The 19,088-nt window shown below is 38.8% G+C and overlaps 1 protein-coding gene across 4 annotated transcripts; it reads left to right on the forward strand.

Annotated features, from left to right (window-relative positions):
* The first annotated feature begins 525 nt into the window (after positions 1-525).
* On the forward strand, positions 526-14,861 carry LOC139970958 (uncharacterized). Of its 4 annotated transcripts, XM_071977049.1 has the most exons (8): positions 526-903; positions 3,881-4,020; positions 7,803-7,931; positions 8,188-8,327; positions 8,478-8,562; positions 9,191-9,347; positions 9,960-10,090; positions 10,991-14,861. In XM_071977049.1, exons 1-8 carry the CDS (start codon positions 837-839, stop codon positions 11,297-11,299), a joined length of 1,158 nt encoding a protein of 385 aa, XP_071833150.1. In that variant the 5' UTR covers positions 526-836; the 3' UTR covers positions 11,300-14,861. The 4 variants fall into 4 exon arrangements, 3 of the variants coding, with proteins under 3 accessions (XP_071833150.1, XP_071833149.1, XP_071833151.1); XM_071977050.1 differs by lacking the exons at positions 526-903; positions 3,881-4,020 and adding an exon at positions 6,410-6,587; XR_011794269.1 differs by lacking the exons at positions 526-903; positions 3,881-4,020; positions 9,960-10,090; positions 10,991-14,861 and having other exon boundaries at positions 4,027-7,931; positions 8,188-8,562; positions 9,191-9,255.
* Positions 14,862-19,088: the final 4,227 nt, after the last annotated feature.

Below are 19,088 nucleotides of genomic sequence, written 5' to 3' on the forward strand. Positions count from 1 at the left end.
CATGGGCGGCGATCCGTACTTCCGAGTGGGGGGGGGGGGGATATGACCTTGTTGACTATCTAAGCGTAGCGCCACCATGAGTTGGCGCGAAGCGTACAAGAAAATTTTGGGATTAACAAACCCTCTAGATGGCCGGAAACGGCACTTCCCGAGGTTTCCAAGCGGCATATACCCAACTTTAAATAGGGATGTCATGTCCGAAATATCTCATAATCAGGAAATCAGGATCCAAAATACTTTTTTTTTTAATTTCGGGTGTTATTTTGGGAAAATTGCCCCTGTCAATCTTGTTTCAGGCGCAACGTTAGAATGTTCGAGAGCTCTGTTATATTATTCGATGAAGAAAATGGCCTCATGCAGGCTATTATAGGCCTATACACATGCAATACACAATTACACATAGTTACATTCCTAGGTACCGATTGCTAGGGCATCCAGGTGAAACGTGTATTAAGCATTACCCTGGTTACATGAGATTCTCAGCTGTTCGAGGGAACATGTACGTGTGCAGGCCTACTATAGGGCCTATACACTCTTAAAACACCTGGGTCATATTCATGACCCAAACGCAGGGTCGATGGTCTTATAACCCAATTTGGGTTGTACCATACACTAAGCTGACCTAATGCTAAGTCCGAAACTGACTTTCATCAACGAGTCAAAATAATATTGGACTATGATTGGTCAACATTATAGGAATATGAGTGCACCATGTCAGATCAGCCAATCAACGAACACACATTGACCGTCCGATCATATTGGCCCTGCGCGCGCGCCATAGACAAATTGGCTGTAGAACAAGTTTGCTGACAGAGCGAACATGATTAGAAGCACAAATGGATTCGTTCGTGAAAGATAAATTAGAAGAATGGGGCTTGATGGAATGGGCTAATTCATTTCAAGGTATGGTATCATGTGCAAATATCTTTTTTAATATGTAATTAAATTTCAAGAAATGCTGAAGTAGCATACGAAGACTTAACGTATGGCTAAGTCGGTGACTAATTCGTAGTCGTACTAGCCTATAGCCTAACGCTAAGCCATAACATAGGCTAGGCCTGTAAAGAGTACACTATTGCAGTTGAGATTGAGATGATGTATACATGTACGGAACCTCTAGTATCTGATAGATAAATCCACAATCCTAATTGAACTGTATATTTAAAATAAATATGACGATGCACAACTGCATAAGTAAGCATTGTTGACAATGCATAAGTAGCCTAGGGCCTAGGCCTAAGCAATGTTGTGCCAAGTTTGGTAAGTAAATATGATGAGGCCTAGGCCCCTAGGCGAGGCCTATTTGCGATCATGAGGGTCAGCGATCATGAGCATGACGGCTAGATTTAGACATGCTAATGGAGTGGGTTTTTTTGTACACACAGGGCAGCTACTGAAGTGTGAAACATTTGGAATATGCGTAATGTCGTAGGCCTACAGTAGCCTAATGTTAGGCCTAGGCTAGGCACTACTGCGCATAGTGTTATAGGCCTAACGTTAGGCCTAGTTATGGAACAAGCCCCAGTGACCAAAAAAAATCATCAGCGTTTTTACCAGAATTTTAGGGTTACTGTAGGCCTAGGCCTAAATAACAAAAATAGCTTTGCCTAGCCTAGACCTACTGTAGCCTAGGCCTAATGTTACATCTGATTAAGCAGTAAGTTTACTAACATAGCTTATCAGACTAGGCCTAGGCCTACCAAAAAAAAGACAAAGAAGACCAAACAAGAGGCAGAACTTGGAATAAATTTACAACAATTTCATTTAAAAATTTCTTGGCAATGAAAATTTTGAATTTTCATACAAAATTAACATTTAGGCCTAGCCTAGAATGTTAGGTCTTTTTGGTCAAGATGTGAAAAAAAACAGCCCGTTTTGCATATATTATGGTTGAAAATAAGTAGGCCTAACAGATCTTATTTGTTCATAGCACTTTTTGAGCATGTTGCTACGGTAATATTGGAACGTATTGTTAGGTAGCCTAGGTTTATATGCATTATACGGCCCCCGCATTATTCGGGCATCTTGATATACCCTACGATAAGTACTTGAATATTAATTCTACAAATTAAGTATGTACAGTTAAGCAGGGGGAGGGGGGCGTTGTTGTAAGTAAGTAGCACTGGGTGCCTGTATACTGTGCACTTTTCAGCTAAATTGCTTCAACATTCATTGAAAATATTCGGATTATGATGCCTGCACCAGGCAAACCTCAATCTATATAGGCCCTGGCATAATTGCCAAGGTTCGAAATATGTGGTAGTTCAGTAGGCTGTAGCGGAGTGTAGCCCTAGACGACCAAATATACGTTGGACTACCAGAACTGTCAGAACACTGAGTAGCAGTAGTCCGGTGGGCTACCAAAATTTCCCAACTTGAAAGCTATTGTTTGTGATAAACTGTTTTCACCCACACACACAATGTGTAAATCTTTTCTATAGCAATATTGTATACTGTATGTCATGAATCATCATCGTTTAAAAAATTATAGGAAAAAATGATAAAAAATAATAAATTGGACCAAGTTTACCATAATAGAACAACACAAAATGGCTGCCAAGTTTAAATCTCATCTATACAAAAAACAATGATAACTAAAAAATTTTTATTATAGATTAGGCCTACCTACAAATAGTTCAAAAATTATATCCTTCTATAGAATCACATTTAAATTATGCTTCTTCCTCTGGAAAATACAAAACAATTTGTGGGGTTGACTACTGGTACGCAAAATGTACATACTTTATCTAAACCAAAATGGCATATTAATACATTTTTATTGGTAATATTATGTTACCTGAATATTTGCTGCACGTACTTAATTCAGGTGTTATTTTGTATTTTAGTCATAATTCTTCTATTTATTTTTTACATTTCTATCATATATTTTTCTATACAATCTAATCTTTTATAACCTTTTAACTTTTATACTTTGAACAAATTTTTTATCTTTTGCTGTAAAGCGCTTTAGAGCAATTTTTTAATTGAATAAGGCGCTATATAAATTTTGTGTAATAATAATAATATTTCTTAAGAGGTTGAATATTAATCACTCTACTCTAGGCCTAGTTTTTTCACTGTCTTGTTTAATTTTTTGGCATTTAAAAAAAAGTTCAACCACATCATTTGTTAAAACTGTGCAATTCATTCAAACTATACTGTCGTTTATAGTTTGCACACCTACTACTGAATTATTATAGGATTGTACGAGAAAAGCGTTTCTGTGTACACTCACCTTGGACTGCACCAGTCCATCATTAAAACAGTATTTTTCTATGTGCAAACAGTAGCTTCTTCACAACACCTAGATTCTATATTCCTTTATCCCTTCGTGGGACTGACTGATTTATAGGCATAAGTAGGTCCTTAATGATTCTGAATTCAAAATTAAACACTGTGCTTAACTGAAATTAAACACTGTAGGTAATATAAGAGGGTATGAGTGTTTGTGGAATATTTGGCATTAAAATGATAAATTGATATTTGGATTTAAGAAATTCAAAAAAATTAATCTGATTTGAATAAACACAATCTGGTTTTAATCATTTTTTTAATAGGAAAAATCAACAACCCTGCTGTGAAGTGAGAAATTGAGTCGTTCATCTCCAATCTTGAACAAATATTATATATAGTTTATCATCAAAACCAGGTTTGAGAAATATGGTGATATTTGATGTTAGCAAAGAGACAAAGGATACATTTCAAATTATTCAATCAGTGGGAGAATATCCCTTCAGGATTTTTGCCTAGATGGCCAAATGAACTTCTTAAGCCATTGGTTGGTTCCACATAGTGCATACAAGTATATAGCTAAGCTAACTCTGTAGTCTGTATCAATCAAATGTTCATTGTCTCAATGCCCCTTTTTCTTGGTTTTCAGAGAATTTCATTGACAAAGAAATCTTTGTCCTATTAGAAATGGAAACTTTGAAAGAGCTTATACCTCCGCTTGGACCACGCATGAAGGCTGCTAAGAAGATCAAGGAGCTAAATTCCGAACAGAATGAAACAACAGTGGTGGTATGTTCAACTTCTTAAATTCTGCTGAACTTGATTATAAACACTGGGCAAGATGGGATTTGTTTGTTTCAGATGTGGCCATTTGATATTAGGTCACAGCAAGGCCCTAATATGGCATTTTAAGAACATTCATTCACTAGTAAATGGGAGGTATTTCACAGGACCCATCACATGTATGCAGGATGGCTGCATGAGAACATTCAAGAACCATGTATCTACATTTAAATCCCATGTGGAAAAAAAACATGAAATGTATGGAGCAAATGAAGTTCCCTTGCTTGATGATGCTGATGAGTTGAATGCTAGCGATCATAATTCATCAGATGATAATGAGCCATTGCGTGGGGACCATGATGAGCAACCTATTCCAAATGTTCAAAATTGGGATGATTTTGACAAAGCAGAGATAGAACAAAGGATTGCCATCTTTCTCGCAAAATTGCTGGCTTCAAGCAGTGTCGTACAGTCAACAATAGACGGTGTAGTTGGTCATACATCTGATTTATTAGATGATGTCGTTGGCTACTTGAAGCACAAAACCTCCCAGTTTGCTCAGCAAAACATGATTCAACCTAATGATCTTTCATTTTGTTCCCTGATGGAGGATTTTGAAAAATGTGAAAACACCTTTGACAGATTCATAGGGGTTTACATGAGAAAGAAGTATTTCACACAAAGTGGTGTATTCCTGGCACCTAAGGAGATCCCTATTGCAGTAGCATTCTATCAAAGGAGGAACAGAATGACAGGAAATGTCTCTCAAGTGTTGAAAAATGTTTCTTTTCAGTATGTGCCCATTAAACCACTGATGAAACTTATTTTAGAAAGTAAAGGTTTCTTAGAGAACATCGAAATGCATGAGCCCAGTCTTGATGGGTTAATGAGAGATTTCCATGATGGGGAATACAGCCAACAAAATATATTCTGTAGGCACAAAAGGAACATTCAGTTGCTTTTCTACATTGATGACTTTGAGGTTGCAAACCCACTTAGTCCAAAGGCTGGTACTCACAAGCTTGGTGCTGTTTATTGCACCATAACCAACATACATCCGAAGTTTAGATCATCGCTAAATAACTGTCATTTAGTAATGTTGTTCAATGCTGGTGATGCTAAACTGTATGGGTATGAGCCAATATTTGACCCACTAGTTGAAGATCTTAATTCATTAATACATGATGGTATACAAATTGAAGCACCCACCTTTCAAGGGACTGTACGTGTTGGACTAGCACAAGTTACAGGTGATAACCTTGGATTACACTCTCTCTTTGGCTTTGCCCAAGGATTCACTGCCAATTACCCGTGCAGATTTTGTAAGATGCACCGAGCTGAAGCCCAGTTATCTACATCTGAGAATGTTGGGTTACTCCGCACTAAAGACAACTATCAAATGGATGTGAATGCTCAAGACCTTCCAAATACAGGTGTGAGGTCCGACAGTCCCCTAAACAAAATTCACCACTATCATGTCACTCAAAATTTTGCTCCGGATATCATGCATGATCTTCTAGAAGGTGTGTGCCCACTGGAGCTCAAATTGGTGGTAAAAGCTCTTATTGACAAAAGATTGTTCAACATTAATCTGTTGAATAGTAGGCTTGTTAGTTTCAACTATGGTTCTGGTGATAACCAGAACAAGCCATGTATCTTCTCTGCTTCTAGTATGACTAATCCAGATGGTGCTCCAGGGCAAAATGCTGCCCAAATGTGGTGTTTGATACGACACTTTCCACTTATGATGGGTGATTTAGTGCCAGAGGATGATGAGCACTGGGAACTGTTAATTTTGTTGCTTAAATGCATGGACATAATATTTTCACCAGTTATAAGTAGGGGAGACACAGTGTACCTCAAACACCTCATTCAAGATCATCACCAACATTTTCTTGAACCGTTTGGTAATGCAAGGCAATTGAAACCAAAACATCATCATATGATACACTACCCAATGGCCATCCAGAAACTTGGTCCTCTAACAAGATTTTGGGCTATGCGCTTTGAGGCTAAACACAATTTTTCAAGGAGACTTTCACACATAGTGTGTAATTTTCAAAATATTGCAAAGACATTAGCTTACAGGAACCAAATGTTGCTGTGCTATAATCTCTTGTCACAATTGTCACTCGTTGGGGATGAAGTTGAAATCGGTCCAGGGTCATCAGTTCTTGTGGCATCAATTACAGACTCAGATGTTGTCCACATAAGGCTAAGACTAGGTTTATACGACGAAGTATTCCTTGCAAATTGGTGCAAAGTATTTGGACACACATACAAGAAACATCAGATGGTGGTTGTTGGAAAGAATGTTGAACTAGATCCAGTCTTCGGTAAACTTGTTAACATTATTGCAGTAGAGTCTGGAGTTAGATTGATTTATGAAGAATGGCTGACAACTGGATTTTCCAGGCACCTACATGCATACAAAGTTGAAGCACAGGAGCCACGAAAAACAGAAATTTGTCGTATTGATGACTTGCTTGATTACCACCCTCTCCAAATGATTCAGAGTGGACCTCCAAATGATCCAGCTTTCTGTGTTGTCACAAGATACAAATTTTGAATGGGTATGTATTTTTTAGTTACACGGTCATGATCTTTTTTCGTCACAGTACCGAACAGCAATTCTTGAAAGCTGCTCACATTTACTGGTCCCTAAAGATTCCTCAGAATCCAAAGATGACAATGATGTTAGTCAATCGTTATGCCTGGGCCTATCAATCTTAACATATGTGGTACAGTATTGCTTCGGAAGTGAAATTGGGCCACCTGTTAATGGCGCAGGTATGGGACCAAGTAAGAGTGAGAAAGGTGTTGGTTGTCAGGTTTATATGGATTTAGGAAGGGAAGTGAGGGTCGCCAACATACCTATAAGGACTATGGCTAGGGCTGGAATGAGGTCCACAATTTTCAAAACATACCTCCATCCACTGAAACTCGAAGACCTAATGTCACCCCTGTTGAAGTGTTTGGACTCTACTTGATGGTGCAGTAGGTCTTATTGATCATATTGTTACTGAAACAAATCTATATGCAGGTCAGATGAACCCTCAGATCGCCAGTGGATTGTAGTCACACCTGAAGAAATCTGTGCATTTTTAGCTCTACTTTTACAAAACAACTTTACAGAGTTTTAATATCCATAATGTCTAGAACCCGATTCCGTACCATAATCAAATATTGGCATCTTATTATAATATTGCTGTTCTGAACGACACATTCCACAATGTTAGACCCTTTCCGGATTTAGTCACCCTACACTTCACATGAAAACATCACCCAACGAGAGCAGGGACCATTGGGGTTCATCCAGTACAGTACATGCCCACAAAGTGAATAAAAGGGGGTATGGAAGCGTATGCATTAAATTAATTACACTGGGAAGTGTATACTGGCAAGGAGGAAAACCAACCACCAAAATCCGAGTGCGGCCCTTGCACCCAGATACCACCAATCCTGACCCAGAGAAATTGTTTGCAAGTGGAAAAGTTGTAGTTGGTGTTGTTGAAGAGCTTGCAAATAAAGGATTCATGACTAACCTGGGGATGGGGATATAAGACTGGAGGAGGGAGACCTGCTTCCAAGATCAAGGGGGATAAGATACAGTATAAAATGGTACAAGAAGTCAATTTATATAAAGAATTTTTGCAGCAAATTTAAAGACAAATGACACTTTTATAATATGAGTTATAAAATAGCCAGCGCTGGGAAGTTTGAAGTGCAAAAAATGACCAGCGTTAAATGGTTCATTTGTTAGAGTTTTTCTTTTTTTCTTTTTGCAGACTCAGGATAGCCAGGCATATCAATCTACATTGCAGTCTCCAACTTTTTCATTACAATCACCTAAATCTTTGATAACCACCTCAACACCAGAACATAGCAATACCCCAAAGAGACCGAAGTTACATTTTGTAAGTACTGTACTTCTCCCTTGTATAAATCTGCATTGGTATGTGATTGTCATTAATAAGTCTGCCATCTTTTTACAGTAATCGAAACAATTCATCCAGAACTGTTGAAATGGTGCACACATCAATCATTACACACCCAATTAACCAGACAGATCTGTCTTCTGTAAGGGGGCTGTTGTTCCCCTTTGATAGGTACAGTGCAAAGCACAACTAAGCTCCAATCACCAGCTTTGTTCTCGATTTCTCCTTTTCAAAGGATATCCGTAAAATACTAAATGATAACAACGGCGGAGATATCATTGAGTCTGAAATGGACGAAGGACTACTTAGTCACAAATATCGGATTCAAGCTGTCAGGATGTTTGTATCACACCTGATAGAACAGTTTGGAGATAGGTATGTACATGTAGACTCAATAAAAGGTGATTTGAATTCTATGTCTTTGAGAATTAGTGGTGACCAGTGGTGAACAAACATTTTTAGTTTTCACAATGTTTACTTTTATTTAGCAACTCATTATTTTACACAAAATTGTTTATATTTCAGGCCCACATCCCATGTAAAAGAGGCTCTTGCAAGATCCATTGTAAATGAGTTTCCCAAACTGAAGGGAGAAGATGGAGATGGTTATGTTAGTATCAATTTTTGTCATGTTAGATCACTTCTTTTTTTGGATTACGTTTTCGTACCTTCAGATCAAGGATAGGGCAAGAATAAATGGCCTCTGTCAATACTCGAAAGACACCCCCTCTGGGAATACATCCAACTTTGTCGGTGAGCTAATGGTACGATGAAGTGTAAAAACAAAAAAGGGATCAGTTAACTCAATGGTTTACTGTTTTTGTTCTCAGGAAGGGCAGAATTATAAGCACAACGCAAAAATAAAAAAAGGCATAATACCTGCTGTATAATTTCATTTTTTTGTTCATAGTTTGCTTTAGCAAAATGGAAGATTTTGTTCAAATCGATGCAAACAAATATTTGGTATGCTTTGTGGGATATGTACTCTCAGTTGCATTTTCAAGAGCATCACGTTACTCCTGTATCTCTAGTTAAACAAAACATCTGAGATGATATGGTCTTATGCTCTGTAGCAGTAGCCAGCAAAAAGAATTCACCTCAGTGCCAGGATATGGGACATCTACATCAGTTTGGTTGGATGGTCCTCCAAGACTATTTTGCAGCTCTGTTCACAGTCCAAGTCTGGGTACAAAAAATGCTTTCTGTGCAGACTTGTCACATATTTCATCCTTTTTCAGATTAATCTGGACTTTGAAGTCATCAAGCCAAAGTGTGGGGACAAATTGTTCCTGTTATGGACACCTGCAGTCGCTAGGAACCTACTGCATTATGCTGACAAGCAAAATGATTGGTCTCGACACCTGGGGATTGTTCAAGACAGCAGTCAACTATCAGGTAACTAAGTTGCAATAACTTATTAACCCAGGTAAAATGCATGTGAACTGTTTTCATGTGGCACTGCCAGTGATGTTTCAATTGGCCCCCAGTTGAGCTTCACCTCAGTCAGGGGAAATAATGAAAATGGTGTGTATTTGGAGGAGGGAGTCAGTCAGGGGATTAAGGTGGTCAGGCAACAGAATAGTGTCAAGTATTATGCCTGATTGCCATATTTCAGTACACAATGCCTCAGGTCTGGCATGGGCACAACCCTGCACAGTCAACATAGATGACATCGGATTTGTTATAAGCTACAAATGTTTTCTATTCTCGCATCAGAATTCTGGTAATATTGTATTGCTTCATCGACGAACATTCATTGGCCTGGCATCCACCCAACTTTGGATCACAATCAGAGATGCTGTTGAGAAATTGGTGGATTTGTAGAGCCGTCAGAGATCCTATCCACACTATATAATGCATATTGTTCCACTGAAAGACATTTTTTAACTGATATATCATCATATATTCCCACAAATGTGTTACCTTATAACACGGGCATAATCAGTGCCTTCATGAGTGTTAAGTCTGTGAATCTTTCCCCAAGGTTCTTATTTTTCCTCTTTACAGATGATGAAGTATGCAACATTGCACTGCAGTGTATTCCATGCATTCTACCTGTTGGGTCACAGAAGATAAAGGGCAAAGGAAAACGGGCTACAATTGAAGATGCCCTCACTTCATTTGTAGATTTGCAAAAGGTGAGCTGAAAGCTAAATTTGAAGTAGAAAAATTCCTTTTATAAGATCATCGTCGGTTACAGGTTCATCTAGGAAAATTGACAGACGATAAAATTATGGATGAAACAGGCAAAGAGCTTGCCTTCTCTTCGCGAGCAGTGTACATCGATTGGTGAGACAAGACATTCATCAGATACAATCCTACCCTGCTCCTAGAACCACCATTTTATGTTCCCATCTGAAAGACATGAACGATGCATTCAGCCACTTTCCCAAGGGGAATGGTGGAAGGGGACTATCAAAGCATCGGTCACTAATGCTCTGCAGCTGTGCCAATCAAATGCCTGAAGAACCTCACCAGCCCCAGAAATTGTGGAACCATAACCCACTACCACTGCACCAGGTTGCATTGTACAAACCCTTAACCAAATTTATTACAGGTAGAGTTGTAACAATGATTTCTTCATTCCAGTATACACATGATATATGAATACATATAAATGTGAATGCAGAATATGTTGAATGTGCAGTAGAAGAGTGTACAATCTAATTCACACCGATTGGATAGGACATTGTGGTATTCCAGGCAGTATGGTGTGATAGTATAAGTGTCTTGTTAACTTCTGAACACTGTGTTCATCCATAATCAATTGTCAAGGGTTCCTAGATGAGCCTCAAAATAACTTACAGAGACCCGACAATTCCTACCTGGCACCTCTAAAACCCACTATGAAATTGTGGCACTATTCATCACTGAAGTTGTGAAATGCTAAATACTGCACATCCTTGATCAAAACAAAGATTGCTTCTATCAACCTGCCTTCTGGGGAGTACTGCAATATATGATCCTTTCTATATGGAAGGCAGTATTTGAATAAATCTAAGAAGTTTGCTTCCATAACCTTTTCTTTTTCATTTCAGATTGGAACCAATATTCCACACTACCTTGAAGGGGTGAAACAAAAGCAACCATTCGTTCTAGCTATTGGAAGCAGCAGGGTTAGCCCGGAACAAACGTACATAATCATAGAGAGAGAAGCCATTCCACAGGAGTCGCTGCTTAATGCCATTGATTTATGTTTTAAATGTTTTCATGTTTTTGATATGAATTATCAATGGCAATCATACAACACCTGGCAGTTCCTCCAGACTGTTGTATACAACTTACCTGGGAAAATGTCATCTTCAGTTGTGTCATTGAAGACATATTTGAAAGTCGGAAGGAAGTAGGGCTGAAAATTTTCAGACCTATTCGCACAGTGCAACACTAGAATTAACTTGGCGATCGATTCAACTGTCCATTACAACTCCTTTTTACATGACAGTTGAAAGAATTTGGACACAATTTTGTTCAATGCCGAGCAATCTTTATTATCATCTGAAGTTGTGTGATTTTAGTTGAAATCTCAACTGTTAGTTGAATCACGTTTATGGGACCAAGGCATACTTGCCTCATATACAAAGCAAAGGTATGCTTGTATTCTAAGAAGAATTGGCAAAACGTTTTCAGCCTGTATGATCATATTTGTTTTCATCTCATAAATTCCAGTTCCAAAGTTGCAGCTCACAAATATTTTGCTGTCATGAAATTTTAGAAGCAAATTATATGGATTGTCCCAGTCCCAGTTATCTGCTCTAAATAAATTGCTTGGACTATTTTCAATTGAACGGCTCTTGGAATACAGAAATATGTGTATCCATTCTACACATATTTACATATACAATATTTACCTGTGCTGGGTTATGTACAACAGCAGTATAAATATTACACATAATATATGGACTCATTACTTAAAGGCTTGCCGCCGTTTAATGAAATCCATGGATAAGTGTTAAAAAGGGGGGGGGAGGGGAATCTTCTTTACGAGGCCTAATTTAGTGAACATTTTCAAGACTGACCATCCAGCACCCCATCTTTTAAAAATTGGCAACCATGTTTTGGTTGTCATTTTCTTCTTTTGTTATTACATCGTAAGTAAGGCAAATACTTCCCCATGCGAGCTGGTCTATGCTCTAGCTGATAAATATCATTATGAAGACACACACATGTCTAGCTAGAAAGTGTTCGTTCATTCATTCAGCAAATTGTATTTTATCCATACAAGTCTAATAAAATGTTGAAATTGTTTATGTAAAAATTGCACTGGGGTAAAAAACATTTTTGATTAATTGGTAACGCTTCAAACAATTCCTTCCTTTAGATCTTGTGCTATGGTACCATATTAATGAAACATTCAGTTTTGTTGCAATTTTACATTAGTTTTTAGCAGTTTTTCAGCAGTTCACTTTCTTTGAAGGAGTTACATCAATAAATTGCATTGTCAAATGAAGCCTTTTGTATTTATGTATTTTTTCCTATAAGAGTCAAGCTGACCCAAATGTGGTTGATTTCCATCATAACCCTTGCCGGGGTCAATATTTACCAATATTTCTGGGTCAAATTTACAACCCATAAATTGGGTCACTTATTCTGACCTAATTTTCTGGGTCAGTTTGACCCAAATGTGTTAGGTTCCCTCCTGACTTTCATTTGGGTCAAAAAGTGACCCAATTTGGGTCAATTTTAACCCAAGTGTTTTTAGAGTGTATGAATACTATGAGGGTGCATATATGTACTATATCAATACCGTGGGCGCAATAATACATTTTGTTGTTATAGGGCCAATGAAGCCTACAATCAACTATTTTTGCTTTATAAAGACGCTTTATTTGAAAAGATCGCACTGCGTTTATGGTAGGCGAGAAATGAAGCTAAAAAAGAGCCGTACATTAACGAAGATGCATAAATGTAGGCATGAAAATATTCTTATCCCTGGCATTTGGTGGGGGGGGGGGGTATGGTGCATTACATCCCCTCCACCCATTTTCATGGGGGGATATATCCCCTCTCCACCCAGGATCGCCGCCCATGGCCATATGTGATCCATTTTTCGACCTTAATAATAAGCAACATTTCCAGTAAATATGGACACAAAATGCACAATTTAGTATGGCTGGCATGTCATTTAGTGTTTATAGTGATAATACAAACACAATTACCATCTATGTTTCTAAAACTATTATGCCGCCGAACTTCGCCAGAACCTTTTTTTGGCAAACAAAAAATAAAGCATACGGGAGGGGGGGGGGGGGGTTGAGCGATCACCGACATCTCACATAAAGGTCGTCATCAATTTTTTTTTTTTTTTTTGCTAAACTTTTTTTTTTTGGTGACGGCCAATAGGGGGGGCGCGCGCCTGTTGCGCCCCCCCTGGATACGCCCCTGGAATTGTAGTTTTGATATGTTAAAGTTCAAGAAACACTTTAGTTCTAGTTAACGACACTTATAAAAAAAAACACATTCTTTTGACATTTTGTAAGCGACAGAGCATCCTTGGATGTCACTTTAGACATCGTTTATCCTTGAACAATTTTGTAATGTATGATAAACATGTCATTTGATGGCTAAACAGTCTTTATACTTTTGCCATCATTGAGTTTTTGTGTTCCGTCTGAGGTACATGAGTATTTAGAATATATACTCTAGTCACTTTGATCGTTGAACTTCAGCTCGTTTAAAGATCATTTCTCAATATTTAAAGGATTATAGAAAGAAAAAGAACCTGAAATGATAACCATGGTTTTCATTTTTAAGGTCTACTACATATCAATATAAAATGTATGTCTAAAGTCACCCTTTACGTTGTCAGGAAAATGGTGCTCGTTTCTTTCACTTGTGAATATTCATGAATGAGTCCAAATATAATAAGAGTTGAAATCATGTTTAATTTGGATTATAGAGTATACCCAATAGCTAAATCTTGTCAATTTTAACGCGTAACGTGTAAATATGTTAGCCTATATGTGTGTATGTACGTGTGTATGTATGCATGTATGTATGTATTTTAGATCATCCTGCAAGCAGGAACTCGCGAAGAAGCCTCATTGGCTTATCAAAGCCGCAAGCTGACCGAAGTCAGTCTCTTACATTCATATTTAACGTCCATGATTATGAATTGTTAATTTTCAACAACTCTGTAACTGGACGACATACATTAATCTTGGAGTGACTCGAACCGGGGACCTTATGATTGAAAGGCACCGGCGTTAACCACTGAGCTAACACTCCGTATATATGTAGGCCTATGGCATTTTACATGCCGCTAAGCTATATTCATTGTCTCATATAGTTTATTCTTTCATGTGGGTTTCTTATCGAAGTTGGTTTTTTGAAAAGGTATATTTAACGGATAGATCGTATAGTCACTTTATGACGATGTATATAAATTCCGCGTTTTCAAATAGCGATGTGCTAGACTTATATTATATATATTAGTCAAATATTTGTCTTCCATAGAGTAAATGATATAATATTAGTAACTTATATCATTATAATATATATCTTTATATAACTCCATAGCGTCATTTACTTTCATAGTTCATACATTATGATGAAAGTAGTGAACCTCAACATACAGTATAGCATATAAGCAGTTTCCTTCTATGGTTTCACGTACGATTATCAGTTTGCGCTTGGTGCAAATTCACGAATTTCATGACGTCATAGGGCATTTTTGACACCAAGTACTTAGAGATGGCGATGAATGTCTACGTAAATATCATGTCTTGTTTAAACAGGGAGTTGTTATGGAACAACTCCTTGGTTTAACCGAATTAATTTATGCACTCTATGTAATCTATAGTACAACCCGTTTTGTAATTACTTCTTATACAAGCAAATAAAGTTGCTATTTCTATATTAACGGTGATGGGTGATGCCCTTTTTTATGAAATAAAATTCCTTCAACTTCAATAGAGTCAGTTTATGTCTATCAGGTTTTCATTTTCATCGGGAAGTTAAACAGATGAAAGATCTCCAACAGGTAGGGCCACGGACACGGGGGTGAGGATTGAGGGAGGGGGAAGAGGCATATGCAATTAAAAGTCACAGTTATGAGGGTTCACGCGTCTACAGTGGTGCAGCAGACGGCAATTTAAACACCACTGAATGTTGGTCTGACATCAGTAGGACCCGCCGCTGCACCACCCTCTTACCATTGTCTCCCCCATCCCCCACCCTCCTTGTCGGGATTCCCTGAAACTTCATTTTGTACCGGTATCCGCAGGAAATATATAGTTATGTGTTTAAGGATAACAGATATTGTATTTGCATACTTACAACGGGGAGCGGAGGGGGGGGGGGGGTGGGAGGATTGCCGGGAGGGTATGTTGTACAAGATGCCATCTAGAGCTGTCTTTGCTCTTTCAATGCTGGTTTCTTCTGCAGCTCTCGTAGTCCCTCCCTTCCAATAAAGTTTATGCCCCTGATTCCACCCTTCAAGGACATGTGATTTGTACAAATTGGGCCTAAACATGTCATTTGAGACCATATAATCTTAATTTCTCCCATTGAGTTGTGTAGTGCAACCGAGGAACTAGTCTGATGAGCTGTGTACTAAACTAAAAGGTCCAGTCACTTTAACTAGTGAACCTCAACTGCATGTTTAAAGGGTCATTCCAAAAACAAACAAAAAATAAGTAATTATGCTATAGGAATACAATCCTAGCTAGACGGAGAGCAGTGGTTTTTAACGGTCTACAGCATATCACAGTTAATTTTGTTCCTGAAGTTATCAAAACATAATACGGGGTATTTTTTTGGTTAATCTCAAACAAAGTTCTTCAGAATCACTGTTTCCGAAACTACCTACTATCCGGTATGAGAATTTGCTACAACACTGTTGCTTATAATGGGACCATATTGAAACTGGTATACTTTGGTTTTCTAGCAAAAGTGATATAGATTGAATTTATCCAAGGGCGGCGGAAGCACTTTTAATCTGGGGGGCACCGACATCAAAGAGCACTTTGCAGAAATTCGATTGGACTGATGCAGCCTTATATTTAGTACCCTTTATGACTCTTATTGTATAATCTTGTTTGCGTATACACATCACTCCATCAACGCCCCCCCCCCCCCTCAAGGAAAATATGCATACTGCACTGCAATATCCAATGTGCAAATTAGGAAACAAGGAACAAGTTTTCTTTTGAGACAAAATGAGGTGAAATCATGCTAGTCGCTAATGTAGGAATCTTCCGAATTAGAGCTTATTTCTTGTTAATATCTTAACAAAATTTTTTCCATTCGAAATAGCTTTGAGTTTGACCCACAGACAAGGGCGTAGGAACCGGGGGGCTGGGGGGGGGGCGCCAGCCCCCCCAGTGAAAAATGTGGAGGGGCGGAAGTATCATTCCGCCCCCCCGCTTCGCAAGTCAGAAAACCCCTTTTTCATTTCCAAATGAGAAAGAAAATCTCATTTGGAGCACCAAATTGCATCTAAGGCCAGGTGAAAATACAAAATTAAGTTTACAAAATGGAGTCGGTGTTGAAGTGTGCTATATTGCACCAAATTGCAACTGAGGCTACCTGGAAATGCAAAAAATTCCAAAGGGGAGGGGACACCCCCTCCCCTTAGACCCCTCCCCCAGGCCGGCCATAAGTCTTCAGCCCCCCCACTCAAAAGTACCTTCCTACGCCACTGCCCACAGAAATTCATTAAAAGTCAGGGGCGTAGCCAGGATTTGCAAAGTTGTATGCACGACTATCTGAGCGGAGCGCCACCATCGGTTGGCGCGGAGCGTACAAGAAAACTTTTGGTTTTACAAACCCCTCAGATGGCCGGAAACGGCCCTTCCCGAGTGTTCATTCTGGTTCCCTGGCCTCTTGCTATCTTGAGATGAGACACCTCAATTTTTATGGAGAAAAAGGGCACATTTTTAACCTGAGGAAAAGTGGGGGGGCACGTGCCCCCTGTGCCCCCCCCGGTTACGCCGCCCTTGAATTTATCTCATGGTCTTGCTGGCTTGTATGTTTCTGGCACTGCAACGAATACAATGCTTGTTCTGGTGTAGGTAGTGTAAATCTTTGCCAACACATTTATGTCAAACAATGGGTTTAATTAAGTTCCTGCAACCCTTGTGAACCGCATGACTGTTTGAATGTTTTGCTTGGCTTACCATAAATGGCCCACTACAATAAAATTTATTCCACCTTTAGCGTGACAAGAAAAAAAAAACGGCTTTTAAAGAATTCGATGGCGCTAGTTTGAAAAAGGGTGTTTTTTTTTAATATAAAATAATTATATGGCTCTTAAAGGCATCCGTAGAGTCACCTTTAGGAGAATAGCGCCTCATCAGGCCACGTATTCAGTGGACGGTGGCTGCAAGCATGCCGGTCGCAGAGAATGTCACCACCTCTGGCCAAAGGCAAGGATTCACGCACGCCACCTAGTACGTTTCTGGTCGATTTGACCGACCCTCTGCGCATCCTCCCGGGTTCTTTTGCGACAACAAGGGAGACATGGTACGGGATCCTAGGCCACAAAAAAGCACCATGCCACAGCCAGAGGTATTATCGCCAGAGGCCTGTCTTGAACCCTAGCCACGATTTACACGACCGACAAGGAATGAGTCTTTCGTCACCCTCTTAACAACATCGGCCACCACATCAGCTAGTAAATTATATGGTTGAATTAATATATCAAGAGTTCAGCGTGGACTGCTGAAAAAGAAAAAGAATTTATAAACGTATATAATCGTTGATGGAGTCGAACTCAGTTCATCAGGTTACCAGTCCACTGCTATACCCACTGAACCATTTGACGGGTTAACTTTCTAGTAGATTGGTATTGTTATTGGTATTATTGGTTGGATACAATCTATTGGTAACAGTGAACGACACTGCCTTCAACGAAATCTCTATTCATCATATACTCTCATTAGAACAACGGATCTGAATATCTTTATTTACAAGAAGCTCACGCTTGTCTTTGTTTACATTGCAGCAAGCAGAAAGAATGTCGTTTCCTTCCAAGACGTAAATGTACAATAGGCTTATGCCCAAATACCATCGATGACTTCGAAGCAAGCAGTAAAAGTCAAACGGATTCCATGAAATCTTATTCACAAAAGGCTGCTTAAGATAATGCTCGCAAGCAAGTTCTTGCTGTAAGTTGTGTCCTTTTACAACTATATTATATGTAGACGATCATGAACTGGAGTAAGCCTGAAATTTCAACAAACAATACATAAGTTCACATTTCAGTACCGTTTTGAATGAGGAAGGGACAATGCTTATTAAGTCAAACACGTTAACTACATGTGACTAATCTTAGTTAGGGATCTGAATGGCTGGAAATAGCACGGTTATTCGAAACCCGAAACAGGATTCATAGGGTTTTGAGTTTATGCAAGTAGATTTGGGAAACACGGGTATCGGGAATTTGTCAACTGCAAGACTTTGTTTAGTCCGCAATGATATGCTTCTTGATCATTTGAAACTGCGGCATTTGCGTGGATAGATACCCCCACACCCCTCTCCCGCCCCAAATGACTGTGTTCCACACGTATACAGAAGTGTGTATTTGGCTAAAATATTATATAAATATCAAATTTTGATCTATTAGCAGCCAACTTGATCACGTCGTTTACAATTGTTTCATTTTGAAAGACTGAATGGTAATGAGGTTGGGACGGTGACGAGGACGGGGTTTGGATGTTTTTTTATAGCTTTTATATGTGCAATACAAGTCAACACTCTGAAATGGTCGACTACATCAACAGCTATAATCACTCATATAAAACATAAGTTATAGGAGGCAATAGCATCCCTTTCATGGTCAAAGCTACCCTCCCTTCACCGCCGCCCCTCCTTCCTATACCATTTGCCGGTACGTTACTGAACCATGAAGATTGTATATTAGATCTCTATGAACATGAAATATTTAATTGCATAAGTTTCCGATGAACAGAATAAAGATAACGTTTCCTCCTTCTTCGGCTGATTTGAAAAGAGGTATTTGAATCGCCTCTCATATAGAGTATGGGTTTGAAAATTAATCCCAAACGCACCCAGAACTCTGCTTAACTTTCACTTCATCACCGGACCAAAATTATTCATGCAACTTATTTATTCTTGAAAAAACATCATGTTACAAAGCATTCTTTGAGCTGTTGTAAGTCTGAATCAAAAGGAAGG

This window comes from Apostichopus japonicus, chromosome 8, assembly GCF_037975245.1.
Source record: "Apostichopus japonicus isolate 1M-3 chromosome 8, ASM3797524v1, whole genome shotgun sequence".
In the NCBI taxonomy this organism is placed as follows: Eukaryota; Metazoa; Echinodermata; class Holothuroidea; order Aspidochirotida; family Stichopodidae; genus Apostichopus; species Apostichopus japonicus.